Source organism: Trichomycterus rosablanca, chromosome 4 (genome assembly GCF_030014385.1).
Source record: "Trichomycterus rosablanca isolate fTriRos1 chromosome 4, fTriRos1.hap1, whole genome shotgun sequence".
In the NCBI taxonomy this organism is placed as follows: Eukaryota; Metazoa; Chordata; class Actinopteri; order Siluriformes; family Trichomycteridae; genus Trichomycterus; species Trichomycterus rosablanca.
The window spans coordinates 21,409,610-21,424,281 of NC_085991.1; the positions used below are offsets into that span (position 1 = coordinate 21,409,610).

The 14,672-nt window shown below is 38.8% G+C and overlaps 1 protein-coding gene across 2 annotated transcripts in view; it reads right to left on the reverse strand.

Annotated features, from left to right (window-relative positions):
* The window catches only part of myom1a (myomesin 1a (skelemin)), a 58,755-nt gene that overhangs the window by 31,695 nt on the left and 12,388 nt on the right, over positions 1 to 14,672 (reverse strand). For both annotated transcript variants that reach the window (XM_062993954.1, XM_062993953.1), the window contains 13 exons: positions 13,906 to 14,063; positions 11,256 to 11,348; positions 11,042 to 11,130; positions 9,338 to 9,370; positions 9,029 to 9,190; positions 8,064 to 8,225; positions 7,152 to 7,293; positions 6,079 to 6,278; positions 5,921 to 5,977; positions 5,456 to 5,580; positions 4,615 to 4,798; positions 1,428 to 1,602; positions 1,215 to 1,336 (listed from right to left, as the gene is read on the reverse strand). In XM_062993954.1, the coding sequence (XP_062850024.1) occupies positions 1,215 to 1,336; positions 1,428 to 1,602; positions 4,615 to 4,798; positions 5,456 to 5,580; positions 5,921 to 5,977; positions 6,079 to 6,278; positions 7,152 to 7,293; positions 8,064 to 8,225; positions 9,029 to 9,190; positions 9,338 to 9,370; positions 11,042 to 11,130; positions 11,256 to 11,348; positions 13,906 to 14,063 (1,702 nt within the window). The remainder of the gene's footprint in view (positions 1 to 1,214; positions 1,337 to 1,427; positions 1,603 to 4,614; positions 4,799 to 5,455; positions 5,581 to 5,920; positions 5,978 to 6,078; positions 6,279 to 7,151; positions 7,294 to 8,063; positions 8,226 to 9,028; positions 9,191 to 9,337; positions 9,371 to 11,041; positions 11,131 to 11,255; positions 11,349 to 13,905; positions 14,064 to 14,672) is intronic.

Genomic DNA, 14,672 nt, shown 5'->3' on the forward strand with positions numbered 1-14,672 from the left:
CTTTTGATGGCTCATGAGCTAACAATCCCCTGATAAAACTGTATGATCTTATTTATGAGATAAATTAAACCAATTTATTATCATTGTTATTTGCATATGGCATCATATACGTTATGTTTTTCTGTACCTAAAGGTCAACAAGTCATATCAAAGACAGGAAGATTTCACACAAATGGAGGTTTAAATATAAACTAAGTTTAAGCTAATAAAACTCTGGACTAAATTAAACACTAAAATTGGAAAAAAGTTGTAATTGCTACAAAAAATAATATATACCAGCAACAATATAATAATATAAACAACAATGCAAAATAATGCAAAATAAAAAGCAGAACAAGAAGCACTTTGTCAGAAGCCTTACTCTGGAAGTGCTGTAATAATGTAAATTTTAGGCCAGATTTGCAATTTAAATATAACATTTAAATAAAATGTTTTGTTAACAACTTTTAAATAAATTAAAACAAAATTCAAGATTTAATATCTACAATAATATAGCTGACATGATTTTCATGTCCTTTAAAAAATGTAAGAAATGTATATGTATGACATCAGTGGATTACTGATGACACATGACAGAAAACACCTGAACAGGACAGTTAAACATACACACTTGGGGCAATTTAGACCACCATGTCTATGACAGGTGGGAGAAATCAGAAGTACCTGAAATAAACCCATTTCAGACATTGGGAAAAACATGCTGAATATTTTACATACAGTTACCAGAGGTAAGTTTTTTAAACAAAGGTCACTGGGACCGTGGTGCTAAGCAAAACTCACACTACCCGCTGCACCACCTGCTGCTCTCATAGTTGTGGTTAAACTACAAAGTACAAATTTTATTTATTTTTTATATTAATAGTTGCAATTGTTGTATGCTTTCACATGTCTTACAACGAGGGTGCTAAAATAATATTTTGCATTATTATCTGCAGCTGTCCTTGGTGTTATTGACTTTGGTGTTACCACATTTCAAAGTAGCACCAGAGAAATATCTAGATTGTTACAAATCTTACCACATTTTCAGGAGGACAATTTAGCCTATTATAATATGAAAAAACCCTGACTAGTAAATGTATATAAAAGCTATCCTTGTAATAAATAATAAATACATAACTGACACCAGTTAATAAAAATATCATTCTAAAAAAAACTTTTTTGTCAGTTCCCAACAGTAAAATATATCGACTAGATTAGACTCAGCTGAGACTCACCAATAGCAGCTACCACCAGGCAGGCTTCTGACTCGGAGGAGTGAGTGCTGTACCCTGCAGAGTTCACTGCTTTCACTCTGAACACACAGTTATCTCCAGTGTTCAGTCCATGACACACAAACCTGCAAATTAAAGGTTCAAAACAGATCAGTACAAGAGTTTCATACGTACATACGTAAATGTGAAAATAAACACTCAGAAGTTCTGATCTACCTGGTGCCCTTAACTGGTTTGTTGTTGCATGGAACCCACACATTGCTGCCCACCACGCTAACATCAATGTAGTAGCGCAGCAATTTTTGATCTCCTTTAGAGGCCCCCCAGATCACCGTGACAGAAGTGGCAGTGTTCCTGATCGCCACAACAGGCCCTGGTGCTGATGGCAGGTCTAAAAGACACAGATTGGGGGACACAGTGAGGACATCTAAAGACAAACCTGAAGAGTACAAAACCTAGGACCAAAAGTCTTTTAAAAAGTGCCACATTTCTTATTATTTACAATAAAAGTTTTACAGCTGTTTAAATTTCATAAAACAACATTAAGAACTATAATACTTGTGCATTGGTGGTGCAGCAGTCTAATGCGCTAGCCCTTTACTGAAGAAACAGGAGTTCGAATCTCAGCTGTGCTACTGATCGGCCGGGTGTCTACATGGACATGATTGGCTATGTCTGTTTGGTGGTTGGTTAGAGAGATTCCTCATTACTGTTGCAATTATAGCCCTTTGCTGGCTGGATGACAGGGCATGCACAGAGATGCTGAAAAAAGATGGTTGGCAACTGCACACGTGTCAGAGGAGGCATGTGTTAAATAAGGCCCACCTCAGAGGTATTGGGAGAGGCATGTGGATTACACTATATGGCCAAAAGCATGTTGATGCCTCTCCTAATTACTGAGTTAAGGTGTATAAAATCAACTCTATATAATAAATTATATACTTTTTACTTTGTGGCAACAGTTTGGTGAAAGCCCTTCTCTATCCCAGACATCATAAATAGTATACAGTGGATGTATATATATACAGTGTATCACAAAAGTGAGTACACCCCTCACATTTCTGCAAATATTGTATTATATCTTTTCATGGGACAACACTATAGAAATAAAACTTGGATATAAGTTAGAGTAGTCAGTGTACAATTTGTATAGCAGTGTAGATTTACTGTCTTCTGAAAATAACTCAACACACAGCCATTAATGTCTAAATGGCTGGCAACATAAGTGAGTACACCCCACAGTGAACATGTCCAAATTGTGCCCAAAGTGTCAATATTTTGTGTGACCACCATTATTATCCAGCACTGCCTTAACCCTCCTGGGCATGGAATTCACCAGAGCTGCACAGGTTGCTACTGGAATCCTCTTCCACTCCTCCATGATGACATCACGGAGCTGGTGGATGTTGGACATCTTGAACTCCTCCACCTTCCACTTCAGGATGCGCCACAGGTGCTCAATTGGGTTTAGTCCATCACCTTTACCTTCAGCTTCCTCAGCAAGGCAGTTGTCATCTTGGAGGTTGTGTTTGGGGTCGTTATCCTGTTGGAAAACTGCCATGAGGCCCAGTTTTCGAAGGGAGGGGATCATGCTCTGTTTCAGAATGTCACAGTACATGTTGGAATTCATGTTTCCCTCAATGAACTGCAGCTCCCCAGTGCCAGCAACACTCATGCAGCCCAAGACCATGATGCTACCACCACCATGCTTGACTGTAGGCAAGATACAGTTGTCTTGGTACTTCTCACCAGGGCGCCGCCACACATGCTGGACACCATCTGAGCCAAACAAGTTTATCTTGGTCTCGTCAGACCACAGGGCATTCCAGTAATCCATGTTTTTGGACTGCTTGTCTTCAGCAAACTGTTTGCGGGCTTTCTTGTGCGTCAGCTTCCTTCTGGGATGACGACCATGCAGACCGAGTTGATGCAGTGTGCGGCGTATGGTCTGAGCACTGACAGGCTGACCTCCCACATCTTCAACCTCTGCAGCAATGCTGGCAGCACTCATGTGTCTATTTTTTAAAGCCAACCTCTGGATATGACGCCGAACACGTGGACTCAACTTCTTTGGTCGACCCTGGCAAAGCCTGTTCCGAGTGGAACCTGTCCTGGAAAACCGCTGTATGACCTTGGCAACCATGCTGTAGCTCAGTTTCAGGGTGTTAGCAATCTTCTTATAGCCCAGGCCATCTTTGTGGAGAGCAACAATTCTATTTCTCACATCCTCAGAGAGTTCTTTGCCATGAGGTGCCATGTTGAATATCCAGTGGCCAGTATGAGAGAATTGTACCCAAAACACCAAATTTAACAGCCCTGCTCCCCATTTACACCTGGGACCTTGACACATGACACCAGGGAGGGACAACGACACATTTGGGCACAATTTGGACATGTTCACTGTGGGGTGTACTCACTTATGTTGCCAGCTATTTAGACATTAATGGCTGTGTGTTGAGTTATTTTCAGAAGACAGTAAATCTACACTGCTATACAAGCTGTACACTGACTACTCTAAGTTATATCCAAGTTTCATGTCTATAGTGTTGTCCCATGAAAAGATATAATGAAATATTTGCAGAAATGTGAGGGGTGTACTCACTTTTGTGATACACTGTATATGCTGCCTGAACCACAATAAACATCTTTGGCATAACTTGGAATCCCCCAGATGAGTAAAAGCTGTTATAGCTGTAATATAGCTGTCTACTCCAGTTAATGACCATGGATTTGAAATGTCCAACAAGCTCAAGGTCAGGTGTCTATATACTTTTAGCCATATGGTGCTGTGAGAATTAAACATTAAAGATATAACCATGCACATTATTTGTTTTTCAATGTTTTATTATTATTATTTTTAAACTTTTACTTAATTCCTAGTTACGCCATCACATAACGGCTACCAGTTTAACAGGTTGGGGCTAGCAACACCATTTGGCAGCTCAACATACTAGTATGAGCCCTAACTGCCCCATTTATTACACTTAAGTTTAAAGTCCCAAGATTTGAAAGTCCTGACTGTTGCATTCATTCACATTAATGCTGGGGCGGCACGGTGGCTAAGTGGGTAGTACTGTCGCCTCACAGCAAGAAGGTCCTGGGTTCGATCCCCGAGAGGGGCGGTCCGGATCCTTTCTGTGTGGAGTTTGTATGTTCTCCCCGTGTCAGCGTGGGTTTACTCCGGGTGCTCCGGTTTCCTCCCACAGTCCAAAAACATGCTAGTGAGGTGACTTGGAGATACAAAATTGTCCATGACTGTGTTTGATATAAACTTGTGAACTGATGAATCTTGTGTGAAGAGTAACTACCGTTTCCTCTCATGAATGTAACCAAAAGTGTCAAACGTGACGTTAAAATCCTAATTAACAAACAAACAAACATTAACACTAATTCACAATCTTACCCAGTCTGTCTCCGACAGTTGTGGGTTCAGTTTCCTCTGATGGCTCACTAACACCTGCAGAGTTGCAGCAGCGTACACGGAAGCTGTAGGATTTGCCCTCAGCCAGGTCAAACAGGGCATAGCGAGGAGACTTCACAGGCATCCCAGTGTTTACCCTCTGCCAGGTGTCTGCGCCAACCATACACTGAAAGTAGACAGTACATTAGGTATGAGGCTAATGACGATCTCTAAAGATTTTCGTGTATATTGCCTTCATCTTTTTGTTTAACCTACAGACCTGTACATGTTTACTGTCAACTATTTTCATTGACTTGAATTTTCATTGAAAAAACTCTAGCTGACTGAAATTTAGAGAACCATTTATAGTTTGAGGTGTTACTCATAAAAACAACAATTTGAATGTTCAGTGTCTGAGGATTGGGAATGGTCAAAACCCTCTGATGAATTGGTGCCCTGTCCACTTTCTTGACCTCAGTTCACCCTAAATGCTGGTCCTAAGCCCGGATAAAAAGGAGGGTTGCATCAGGAAAGGTAACTGGTGTGACAACTGTGCCACATCAAACATACAGACGAATGATCCAGTGTGGCAGAAATCGTTTATTCATATTTGCAGATTCTGCCGCTTGCCAGATAAAACAATTCATAGTGAGTTTTAAAAGATCCTTTAAGCCAGGATATTATCTGGGTAAGCCAGGGTATTATCAGGGTAATATACATTTTGGTAACACAAAGTGTACAGTAAAAGGGCAGGGATGTTAATGACTTGTTTTTTTAAAATGTTGTTAGACTGAATAGCTCAAAGCTTGTTTAGGACCAAGTACACAGTTTTATATTTGGTTACCTTCTCCACATAGTACATGATCCCCTCATGTCCCCTCTGCACAGGGGGCTTCCAGCTGAGCACCACATAGCTCTTAGTGGCCTCGGTCACAGCCAGATCAGTAGGAGACCCAGGGATGACACCAACTGTGTGAGAGAGGAAAGGTTTATTTATGTTATAACCTCTATTTGCCTTTAGTGCAGTTGCGATTACTTTTATGTTTAAAAACCCTGTACCTCTATTGACAAAATGTGCAAATATTTTGGTGTCTCACATTAGTAATATTGAAAATGAACTAACACATCTATCATCTGCACCCCCATGCCCCCTTTTCCAGACGAAAATGGCAATGCAGATGAACCACATTACAGATGTTGATGACAAAGACAATTTTATATAGAAAAATAAAGTTTATTGAGCATATGACCCAAAATGCCAAGCTGACTATAACAGCCCTTATTGAATCTAACCTTTTTGATTCCTTACCTGTGGGATCCTCCTCAGTGAATTTAATCATACCAGTCCATGGAGCAGAAGGACCAGCTGTGAAACAGGAATACAGATTTGTACACAGGTGTATAAACACAAGGTAACATTTAGTAACATAGTAACATTTATTCTGTTCAGACTCTAATCTGAATCACCTCTCAGACGGGCTCGGTCGGACGGGTCCATGGCAACTACAGGGTCAGACACACGAGAAGGGTGGCTCACCCCAAACATGTTGATAGCACTAACCCGGAAGATGTAGGAGCGCCCCTCGATGAGCCCAGTAACTGGAAAACGGGCATATTTCACTGGGGTGTCATTACACTGGGTCCAGTGATGAGTACCAACCTCACACCTGCAAACAAGTTTTGGTCACATTTCTTTAAATTGCACCCCGCCACAATACTTGTCAAAATGTAATTAATCATCACCCCTGCCCCAATGTTTAATGTAACCCTTGTTCACTATTCAAATCAGTTCTTAGCATTTGAATTATTTGGAATTAACCTGGATTTAGAAAAAGAAGAAGAATGCTTATATTCGTCATATATACATACAGTATACACGTATACAGTACAATGACTTTCTTTTTCTGCATATCCCAGCTTCTTGGGTTAGAGCACAGGGTCATCAATTGTATAGCACCCCTCAAGCAGATAGGGTTAAGGGCCCAACAGTGGCTGCATGGCAGAGCCAGGATATCAACCCACAACCTTTCGATTGATAGCCCAAAGCTCTTCCCACTAGGCTACCACTGTACCATTTCTGAATTACTAAGCTTTTAAATAAGGTTCTATATTCAAGTCTAATTGAAATAATTGACAAATGGTAGTAAACAAACACATTCTGCCACATCTAACAACTAATGATCAGACTTGTTGGAGTTTTGGAATGCTTCTTAGGCTACTTCATAATATCTTAATGGGGTTAAAACCTGGACTCTGACTTTACCATCTTGAAAGAGACTAGCTATTAGACTGCTACTCTGACACTCTACCCTGACATTTTGTGACAAACCCATGTTTTAGGAAATTTTCTAGTTAATTTAAACAATTATTATTTATCATAAAGAGTGAGAATGGTTTGTAATTAACACATAAATTTTACACCCTGAAACCTAAATTATCAATATTTGATTCAACAAAGACATTAAAAGTCTCTTTAACAAAGAAATGGCTCATAGAAATATGCATATACTTAAACTACTTAACAGTACAGAGGCACTAACCTGTCAATAAAATAGCCGAGAATGGGGCTGCTGCCCTCTACTGCAGGCTGTCTCCAGGTCACTACCACATAATCCTTATTAGCATCATGGCATCTCACATCAAGAGGAGCAACAGGGACCCCTTCTATGTCCAGGTCAGCATCTGGCACACACATATTCCATATTCAGGAGTTTGATCATTTGGTGACAGATTTAATTATGGCACTGTACAAGACACATATAGAAGCTTCTCTCTATCATACTCACCCCTGCTCTTCTCAGTTTAAAGTTTCTTCAGACATTACTGACACATTTACAAAATCATTTCATCAGTGCAATCACTAAAGCGTAAGACTACATTTCTTAAATCCAAATATTAAAACATTTTAGCTTTGGACTTCAGCCTGGTTTAGAATCAGCATTTCCCAAAAAAGCGGTATACAGGGTATAAGCCACAGCTTAAAAAAAAGTAATAAATTCCCCACACACCTTATATCTATTTTTAATCCTTCACTGATTTATTAAATACTAATATTGCCTAATAATGCGCTTCCTGACGCAACCCTCCTGTCTCTGTCCATGACTAGGACCAGCCCTGAGAGTGCACTGATATGCGCACCTCCCAATAGCTAGGCTGTTTTGGCCATGTCCAAGCAGATGCATAACTAGCCAACAGCACCACTGAGATTCAAACCCAGGATCCCTGAATCTCAGTGGTAACAGTTAATGCTGCACCACATGAGCACCCTTGACAACTATTAATAAATCCACGTAAATAACTAAAAACATGAGGATGTAAATGAAAGAATTCTGATACTGAAACGCCACTTGTTTCAACCTCTCATAAATGCAGGCTAACACAGTTTATTATCAGTTTGCCAGACAGCGTGCTATCAGAGAAGACAAGCAGACATGACTTTTCCTCAGTCTTACCTCTGACAAACACATAGGCAGAGTAAGATTCAAAGCCTGACTTGGTGTTAACACGCAGTGTGTACAGTCCTTCATCCTCTTTGTTGAGATGGACAAGTGTGAGGGTAGCCCGTGTGCCACTCCAGTGCATCTGTACCCATTTGGAGGGTGCCAGGGCAACATCTGGTAAAAAAAAAAAAAGGGGAAAACAAGAATTGACAGAAGTATGCATTTTAATGAATACATATGTAAGGGTGAATTTGATAACAAGATAAGCTGTTGAGATACCCTTTGAATGGCATTAAATGTTTAAAACTTCTGAAACTAAATAAATATTTATAATTAAATTACATCAAGAGTAATTTAACTTGGTTACAAAAAATAGATACTTACAGCTGATACAGAAGTGTAAAATGACAAACAAGATGTCTAAAGCCAGGTTCACACTGTGTAACCATTTGCCGTCACAATCAAAATTGTTTATTGTATAAGATTTACAGTCTAGGATCTGTGGTCTTAAAATATAGCATTCTCTTCCAGTAGTTAATTTTAATCAAAATCTCACAATGTGATCACTGAGATTAGGCTTATCTAAAATCCACCAATAGGAGGATGACATAAAACTAATGTATGGATTGCTGACTTTGTTTGCTTGACAGTTTTTCCAATGGCATAGCAGCTAACACAATGCCATCAGATGGGACAATATCCTTTCTTACCAAAAGAATGGGCACTGCATGTTGTCCTCTTTTAACCAGCCACAAATGGCTCTTTACATTTCAAATCGTGTTTTATTAAAGCATAACACTGACACTGTTAAAGAATCTTTGTGTACCCTGGGTACATATAATACTGTGTCAAATATCAAACATGATATTTCTGAATAATGTCATATAGTGTGACTAGTTATCTTAGACCATGAGAATATTTGCACATCTACACACCTAAAAACATTATCAACAATTTTGGGAAAAGCTCCTACTCACCGTTTCTGTACCAGACCACCTCAGGTTGGTAGCGTTTCACAGTAGGGTACACAATGACTAAGCAGCCCAAACTCATGGTATCTCCCTCGCTGCCGAAAGCAACTTCAAACTTATCAACTATGGTGGTTCTAAAGGTGACACCATATTCAGGACTGTAACCATCTAGCAATGCAAAATAATTAAGAATGAGGTTTTTTAGCAAGAAGAAAAATTGGTGCATGCAGCTATACAATATGATGTTCCATCAGTTGTAAAAAATCATTCACATCTATGTATATATGTTGGATCTAGATAATAGGGCAAACTTACGTGGTCTGTCAGTTACTTCATCTTCCCTAAATCCTTCAAAACATAAAGGCAAATAATGATCAAACTTATGGAGTCATGCTGACTACAATATGCTAGACTTAAATGTACCACACAACACTGAGGCCACAATCAACAATGCGGTGAACATGTTTTAATCTATCTGATAAAACAAAAGCTGAAGTGCTGTCTAATAACTCTTGCTTGCAATCTTACACCCATTGTTTGTGCATGCCTATTGGGGCTGAGTCTTCTGACCTCTTGACTTTATGACTCCTTGTTTGTTGGTTCTGATGCGATTTGTTTGGTGGATATGCCAAGCCACAGTAAAGACTTAACAACCTGACTGGCTTCTCCTGCTGGCCTTTTATTGATCTTTTCAGAAACTGCAGTTGGATAATGATAGCTTTCTGGTTTTGCAACAGCCTGCACCTCCACCTGCACGAGGTAGGTTCACACAAGGATCCATATTGCGTATGGAAATTCCTCCACACCTCCATCTTCATTATTCTCCATTATTAGTCTCTGTGCAGGCACCATTGACCAGCCAGCAGAGGCCACAGTTGCAGCAGCAATAAATTCCTAAATCTCTCGGCCCGCTCACCCCTCAGACATATCCAATCATGTCTGTTTGGGTGCCCAGTCAGCCAATATTAGAGACGAAATTTGAACTTGCGAACTCATGATCTCAGAAGTGGTGGGCAGGCATGTTTTACTGCTACGCCACCAGAGTGGCCCAAATGACATTTTTAAAGCTAACATTTTAGCATACTGTGGTAGGGTTTTAAAACTAGATAACTAAATAGATAAAAAAATTAATTACATGAATAACTAATTCTAAGTTCCTTGATTTAATACCTACTAAAACTACTTCCTCACTCTTGAAAAGTAATCTAACAGCCCTAATCCTTGTAGCCTTCCTACTGACACAGTGTTTCAATTATTCTATACATCTATACATTTGTCTTATATTCCACAGCTTCATTTTGGATATTATCAAATGTTTGTCCAGTTCTTACAAAAAACTTTAAATACTGCATCACAGCCTGAAAAAAGAACTACATTGATGTAGTCTGAAAAATGACCCTGGTGACCTCTGAATGCAGGGTGCTAAAGGCCTAAAATAGTTGTAAGGTGTCAGCTGTTTGTTCACTTCAGGATCTACTTCAGTCTAATGTCTGTCTGTTTCAAAATAAACTTATCTGGTACATGTAGAAATAAAAACAATAGTGTATCTAAATGACCAGTCATGGTCACAGTCTGGTCAGAGTGTCAGTGAAACCTCTTTATGAAATTTAATTATGTCTTAGATTTAGCACCGTTACATTGCAAATTGTTGTGACAGCAATGGTAAAACTTAGCTCTTAATAAGTTATAATTGTGTCATTTAATACTTACAGTATATCTTACTGTTGCTACAGGCTTCAGTCAATAATTAGCTCTTCTCAAACTGAAATTTGTTTTCATAAATATCGCCAGAAGTACAGTTCTTATTAATTAATGCAGCACTATTTACCAAACACACTTTCAAGTCCTGTCACAAAGTCCTATTGCTCTGTTAATAACATGATAACACCCTAAATTTGGTCTTCCTGAAGTGCTTATAATGTCTTAAGTGTTTTGGGTAAGATGGTAGGCAGCTAAAGTTTCATAACAAAGGCATGTACAAAGCATGACAAGTTTGGATACTAGGATCAGAAAACTTACTTTTAATGATGACAGAGGAAAAGGCAGAGCTCTCGCCTTTCACATTGAGAGCTGAGATACGATACTCAGCCGTATCATTGAAATCACAACTGCAGACCAATAATAAAAGCAATATTACACATCTGAATCTGCAAAATGACTGTCAAAGCAATTTAAATGTCAAGTCTATGTACAAAGAAAATATTAGCACTGATGCTTATGCCAGTAGTCTTACTTCTTAATCTCCAGAGAGTGCATGTTGTAATTGCTTTCGGTGGTGTATTTTTCTGGGTGAGCCTTGGCATCGATGAGCACATTATTTTTGTACCTGGTCATTGAGGAGCAAATAAAGAAAATCAAAGCAAATCCATATTAAAATATCAGAGTCTATGAATATCACAACACAGTAGACCATATTTTAAACTGCTAATTCACCCAGTCATGCATTTGAAAAGCTGAATTTTAGTATGTGAATGTCAGTTTATTGCCTTTTCTTTTAAAAGCTTTTTTAAAGAATTGAATGTAAGTAATTTATTTTCTTTCCCACAGATATTAAAGCCATAGGTGCACAAAGTTAAGATGAATAAATTATATGACATAAAACTGTCCTTGCGCTTATAAGCCTCACCAGTCACCAGGTGACCTGTTTATGGTGTTAGAGGAATATGGGAATATTGGTGATGCTGACTTGTGTATAAAGGCCACTAATGCTACCCTCTTTTGCTAATGTTTGTACACACTTTCAAGTTTAAGGTCTATCTTTTAGTGATTTTTTTATTTCAAGTAAAAACAAGTCACATTTTCAATATAAAACAAACTTAATAGTGGCATTTTTCTGGAAGAGCTTTTCTACATACAACCTCAAATCAGAAAAAGTTGGGACAGTATGGAAAATGCAAATAAAATAAAAATGCAGTGTTTCTTACATTTACTTTGACTTTTATTTGATTGCAGACAGTTTGAACCCAAGATATTTCATGTTTTGTCTGCTTAACTTCATTTCATTTGGTAATATACCTCCATTCCTGCATTTGAGGCCTGGAATACATTCCAAAAAAAGTTGGGACGGGGGCAGTTTAGGGCTAGTAATGAGGTGAAAAAACTAAATAATGATGTGATTCCAAACAGATGATGTCAACAGGTGATTGTAATCATGGTTTGGTACAAAAGCAGCATCCAGGAAAGGCTGAGTCTTTGATGAGCAAAGATGATCAGAGGATCTCCAGTTTGTCAACAAATGTGTGAGAAAATGATTAAAATGTTTAAAAACAATGTACCTCAAAGAAAGATTGGAAGGGATTTGCATATTTCTCCCTGTACAGTGCAAAATATAATTCCTCCAGATTCCTTGAATCGTTTAAATTCAGTCCAGGGGCGCAAGTTTCAGCTGAACACACATGATCTTTGATCCCTCAGACGGCACTGCATCAAGAACCGCCACTCAACAATAGCTGATATAACCACATGGGCAAGGGATTACTTTGGCAAACCTTTGTCAAGCACTACAATACAGAGTTACATGCACAAATGCCACTTAAAACTTTACTGTGCAAAAAACAAGCCTTATGTTAACCAGAAGCGGCGTCGACTTCTCTGGGCTCGGAGGCATCTAGGATGGACCATCACACAGTGGAAACGTGTATTGTGGTCAGATGAATCAGCATTACAGGTATTTTTTGGAAAAAAAAATGGACGCCGTGTGCTCTGGACCAAAGACGGAAAGGACCATACAGACTGTTATCAGCAACAAGTCCAAAAGCCAGGGTCTGTCATGGTATTAGGCTGTATCAGTGCCCTTGGCAAAGGTCATTTACACTTCTGTAATGGCAGCATTAATTCAGAAAAGTACCTTAAGATCTTAGAGCCACATGTGTTGTCTTTAAGTTTTTTTATTATTTGCATTTTCCATGCTGTCCCAACTTTCTGATTTGGGGTTGTAAATAGCTATTACTATTAAGTTTCTTGGATACGTCATTCAAACACATTCAGATAATCACAATGAATAAAACAATCTCAATAAAGTTATTTTGTACACAACATATACAGGTATGTTTTTAATACACATTTTACTGTTCATGTATACAATACAATAATAAGTTTCTCTGTTTCTCAGATTTTAATGTGCAGTGTTGGTTAAATGTATTTGTTTTTAGGCATATTTATATTGAGGGGGGCATTTCCAAAATCTAACCTAAAGCCTTAAAGGCTGGCTCTGTGTCACATGTACACAACTGTAATGGAAATGGGTTTTGTAATTGCAATATTGCAGGTGACAACCATCATACTCGCACACATATGCTTAAAGTACAAATTAAATATTTGCTACTAGTTACTAAAAAGATTAAAATAAAAGTTTTGTCATCCTCAGCTCAGTTGTAATACATGTATGTACAGTATGTTTATAACATTTTTCATAGTGTTTTGACCCAAAACTACCATGTTAAAATGTCAAAAAACTGATTCATTGATGACATTCACTTTATTATTCACATTTAAATCTACACTCAAATAAAAAGATCTTTAAGCATCTCAAGTAATTTAGTGCCTACTTCTATAATTCTATTTATGGGTCGCCACATTTGATCTTGTCAGTGTGCCAGACTTGGCACAGTTTTACAGCAGATGCCCTTCTGACTCAACCCTATTTTTATCCAAGCTTGGGACCAGCACTAAAAGCACACTGACAAGCACACCTCCCAATGGCTAGGAAGTTTCAGCCATCTCCCACCTCAGACATTAGCCAATCAGATGCCTGACAGGCCAATAGCACCACTGAAATTACAGTGTATAATTATAATACTATAGAATAAATGATGATGGTTTGGATGTAAAAGCAAGCTGTGCTAAAATAGAAAAAAAAACCTAATAAAAGAAAGGTCTCTTACCAAGCGGCACGGGGTTTGGGCCAACCGGCTACAGTGCAGTGCAGGGTAACACTCTTGCCTTCCCAGATGGTCTGACCGCGAGGCTTTACCATGAATTCAGGAGGATGAGTTAGACTGTCCCTGTTCATCTTCTTATGGAACTCCTGCTTCTCTACAATCTGCAGTGAAGGTCAATAGATCAAAAGCATGGCACAGCACCTCTATCAAATATTTTGCATTGTTTGCAATACAATTACAGTGCTGCACATTATCAATCAATACATGCATTTCTTCATATGTAGTAACCACTTCAACTCGCTCCAGCTTGAAGTTTTTCTATATATCTCACACTTGCCAGCTAATCTATCGGCAAACCTGTTATTTTTCTGTAATACTGGGCTAGCTCCGGTTTGGTTTTCCACTGGCATACTGCTTTTTGCTCCAGAGGTCATGCGATGTACCTTTTCTAGAGCGGATCATGCCCATAAATCCCTATCTTTCCTTTTTTTTCCCGAAAACTGAGTTGCACATGGTCGGAGCAACCAGTCATATTGTGACAACCAATTCTCTGTTCTGCGCTATCCCTGGTCTACCCACTTTCTCTGTTGCGGAGGTTTTTGTTAGTTGCTTTTTAGCCACAGTCTTAGTTAGTTACTATTAGCTGACCACCAAGTAGTTGAATCAGCTCTACCCCATAACAGACACCAATCCGGAGGGTTAAGGCTCATTCTCAAGTTTCAGTAGAGCTCTAACTACTGGTCCACAAAAGATGCTCAATTTTGCTACTA